Below are 4,507 nucleotides of genomic sequence, written 5' to 3' on the forward strand. Positions count from 1 at the left end.
TATATATACATATGTAAGTATGTATGTATATCTACATATCTAAAATGTATCATATACAGATTGGGATTGTGTCAGGTGGCACTTCCCTGTGGCCAAAACTTCTGGTCCATGCTAGGTTACAGAGACGGTACAGCTGTGTGCTTGAATCCCTAGGAACCCGTGTGCCACACAAGCATGCGTGTGTATCGGGTTTGTACGCCAAGCTATCATATCCAGGATTCGCTCTACACCGATCTGAGAGTGGACAGACAAGTGTATGGTTAGACGGCTTGAGCAGTAATTAGTAGCCCGATAGTTTAGTGTTAAAAAAAATGGGAAACCTGTCTCAATTGCACAGTGGACCGGAATTCGAAGTTTCTGGGCGAGGCGTATAGAATAAATAAATTAGATAATAAGTCACCCTTCCGAGTATTGTATACCTCCCTCCCTGTGTGACAGGTGTCAAATAGGGGTTAACCCGGATTTTTATCAGGGATACAACATAATTTAAACTCGAATATTTGGCATTCCTCTGCGATTATTTCACCCAATTTCTAATCACTACTAGATCCGTCTGCCTATCTGAATCACAATCACAGAGGGCAGATTAATCTGACCACTCTTCTATATTCCAAACCACCATTTAATCATTTGTCATGCGCAAATAAATCAGGACGGTTCGTGTCTATATGGTCTCCATCCCATAATTTAAAATCCTTTTTACCATTCGCAAATAAATCAGAACGGTTCGTGTCTATATGGTCTCCATCCCATAATTTGGTGTAATCAAGACGTCCAGATCTCCGATGGCTGTCACAATAAGGTATGCATGCCTTTCGAGAAAGCCAAGGGCTAGTAGAATTGGATATTCCACATTATCTATCACACTACTGTAAGGACAAGGTCAATCACTACTAATTTTTATATAGTAAGATCATCCCGAAACCTTGACTCCGAGTTCAAAGCAACCGGACCGGATCACCCTTCTCGGGACAGTCCCCATCACATCCTTCGGTGCAATTAAGGCATATAAATTAGTATTGGTTCCAATTTAGTAATGGTTTTAAATTAGTAATGGTTTTCACCTCAGCGAATGTACATCCGCCCTCCTGGGAGATCGCAACGGCCTGATAGGATTTGTGTATCCCACGTTACATCAGAGTTCCAGACGAATTCTAAATACTACTCAAATTGGGTATGAAAAGAAATTGCAAATCTATACTAAGTTGTATACGGGCAATGTTTCCAATGCCAATCCAAATTCCTTACTGCGTCCAAAGAAACCGGATCACCCGTCGCTGAATCGTCTCCAGCACCTCAACCGGTACAATCAGGACATCGGGTCCTCGGACAGTCTTCACATTAGGCGCACACGCTTGCACGCTTCCGGGGGACTGCAAGTGTGTCCCATACGCCACAGCAGCACCCGTAACACACCCACGGGATAGTTGGCTGGCTTCAGACCGGTTATCCGCTTCACACACATACACACTCTCTTCGTGTATGGAAGATGATGCATCGCTGGGTCTTCGCGTGGCCTTGGTGTTTGATCTGGGCTCATCACTTGCCCTACCTGTTTGAGAGGAAAAGGGTGAGGCACTGGCCTTGTCCACTACCATCGGTGCACCCGTTTCGCGCGGTTTCGGACTCGAATGCACCTCAACATCACTCTGTTTCTGCTTCTGCATCCACAGACCCGTGCACCGTCCCGCAGACGTCGTTCTAACTAAAGTACGCGATCGCCAAGGTGTTAACGCGTTTCTAACCTTGCAATGAGGACACGTACATAGCGAACGTGTTCTCGGGTCCATTCTCCTTCCAAACACTGCTGACTCCTTCCATCCATCCCCAGTAGTGCAGCCCACCGAGTTTCTGCGAGCCTTTATCCCAATACCAGCACCCACTCCCCTATCTACACCCACTCCCCTATCTACACCCACATTCACTCGCGGATTAAGCGGACCCTCAACGGTCGCCTTGTCTTTGCCTTTGGCATCTTGGCCAGGATCGGTTCGGCTGCGATTCAGCGTACTGGCCGCGGCACTCATCCCTTGGCGTCCCTCGGTATAAAGACTCGCTAGTAAAGTAGCCATATCTACAGCCCCATACTCTCCCAAGGCATCACCCGGTTGTGCACTGTCCCCTTTCACCTTCGTATCGTCCCGTACAGTGCTGCGTTGAGCCGTCTCTCCCTCACCCCCTCCAACTGCCTCGTCATCACGCTTACACACATCCGATGCCGTTGTGTGAGCAGGGGACACCATATCGTCGGGCTCTGTTAACATTGCGGCTATGATATCGTACCTGCTTACAGTACTATCCCAGCCAGGTCTCATTCCGTCCGCAAGTAGGGCGTGTCTGACTGAGCAGAACGCGCCTGCCGAACCGGTACATGAGATGGAGTGCCGCCTCGCATGGGTCTTTGTGTGTGTGAGGGGGGCCTTAGGGAGGGCTACAGGCGGACACTGACACCGTCTTTCACCTCCCCTTTGAGCGGTACGATGAGTGTAGCCATCCACATCCACACTCGCACCCACACCTACAATGCCCTGCAGAACTGGCGAGTCCGTCTTATCTTCTCCCGACGCAGTTGCGGCACCTTCCTGTCCCATTAGCAGGTGCAAAAGAGTTGCATGTGAGTCGCTTGCCGGTGGTGGATGCACCCCGCCTGTGGAGGCTAGGGCCTGTCCTGTCCTCGTCGGCGGTGGACCATTTTTGCCCTTCTGCACCTCTGCTACAGAAGTACACACTCGCGCTGTGGCGAGATTGTCCCGATCCGCCTCCTCGCCAGGCGGTGAGATGCAAACATCTGTTCGGTCTCGCTCTGAGTCCCTATTTGCCCAGTTATAGCCCTTTCCAGTCATCTGCGAGAGGGTTTTAGGACTCCTCCGCGTGTCCATGCCCTCTAGTAGGGCCCAATGCGAGTCCGCGTATGTGGTAGGTAATAAGTCTTCGAACTGCAGGTGCACACTACCCAATATATGGGCCGAGATGGTCAGCACATCGTCGTCACCGTCGAGAGTGGTCACGGTATCACGGCCAACGGCTGCCGTCTTGTTGCCACTCCAAACGGTGCTTGTACTATAGTCATCTGTGGTAATCCCATCCGTGACTGCTATTTGGTCACCCATTCTAGTAGGTATCTCTGCCGAGTCTGCAGTAACTTCATTCGTGACTGTTATTTTCCCACCCATTATAGTAGGCTCTCCCGAGTCTATAGTAAAGCTATCTGAGACTGTTGTTGTGTCAATTGGATTGAGCACAGACTCTACAGCGTCAGCAGAAGCCTTATCTGCGTGCGCCGTATCTTCGCCGCCACACTCTTGTAGTTGGGGGTTGATCTTCTCTGCCTGATCCTGAGTTTTGGTCATGTCTGGCTTATCCATCGTCTCTTGGTCCCGTTTTTGGGTCAAATCTGCCCTTTTTATATCTTCGTGGCCCCGTTTTTGGCTCAAGATTGGCCCATTTAACTCTTTTTCGTCCCCTCTTTCTGTCAGGTTTGCCTTGTATATTCCTTCATGACCCTGAGTTTGGGCCCAGCGTTTACTGTTCATCTCTTCCTGATCATGTTTTTGGGCTGATTCTGTCGTGCCCATATCTTCCTGACCATGTTTCCGTCGCCCGTTTGCCGCACCAGGGCATTCACCCACTGTACTGGCTTGGACCGGCGAACCATTGCTGCTACCATTCGAGTCCGTATTACCCTCAAAACTGCCAGTGACCAACCCAGTCAGCTGCGTGGAGATGGCTTTAAACAGCCCACGGAGTCTCTTAATAGACCTCACTGAGGATTTGGCGGACTCCGCTTGAAACTTCGCACTCGGCCGCACAGCCCCCGTACTATGCCTACGACGGTAGGTAGAGCTCTCCGGTACAGGTGTGATCTCCTCGGCATCCCCAGTACCTTCTGATACACCAGCCGGAGACTCGGGCGTGTGCACATATACTCTTGTGCCTACCTCCGTATGCCTACCGCCAGTAGGTCTCTCCCTGTACGTATGTCCACTCCACCCCTCAGACCTCGTCCGCACAGTTGGGTAGCCCCCCGGAAGGCGCGCCTCCCCCTCGGGAATAGGCTGGCCTGGCTGGTCAGACATGCTTTCAGTCCTAGTGTGCGCTCTGTTTAACATCAGCTTCGCCTTTTCCCACACATATGGACACGTGCCTGTGCTGCGCCTTCGCTTGTCCTTCGGTGTCGCAGGCATAGAGCGTGTGGTAGCGGCAGCAGCCGAGGGGTTAGAGCCTGTCTGCATGCCGTGTTTAGTTAAAGTGTGGGACAGACCCAATAGGGACCTTCTCCGAGACCCTTTGACTTGGTTGTCGTCATAGTAGACCCTGTCGCTCAGCGCGCGTTCTTGAAGATGTTTCTTACAGCGAGCGGTTAATTTGTCGTTGTGTCGAGTGTATATCTGTGTGTAGGCTTTAAGGCGCCGTTGAGCCCCAAGGATCTGTATCATACAGAGAAAGCAGTACATTGACGTAAGATTCAGGGAGACTACGAACAAAAGTCCCTATGTGTATCTATATC

General features: G+C 50.7%; 1 protein-coding gene across 1 annotated transcript; it reads right to left on the bottom strand.

Moving 5' to 3' along the window:
• Nucleotides 1-1,023: 1,023 nt before the first annotated feature.
• On the bottom strand, nt 1,024-4,427 carry SARC_11261 (hypothetical protein; the record flags this gene model as incomplete). The annotated part of the gene is made up of 1 exon (XM_014294657.1): nt 1,024-4,427. A coding segment is annotated over one exon (3,183 nt), but the record flags the coding sequence as incomplete, so codon positions are not given.
• Nucleotides 4,428-4,507: the final 80 nt, after the last annotated feature.

Source organism: Sphaeroforma arctica (assembly GCF_001186125.1).
Source record: "Sphaeroforma arctica JP610 unplaced genomic scaffold supercont1.1600, whole genome shotgun sequence".
NCBI classification, from domain to species: domain Eukaryota; class Ichthyosporea; order Ichthyophonida; genus Sphaeroforma; species Sphaeroforma arctica.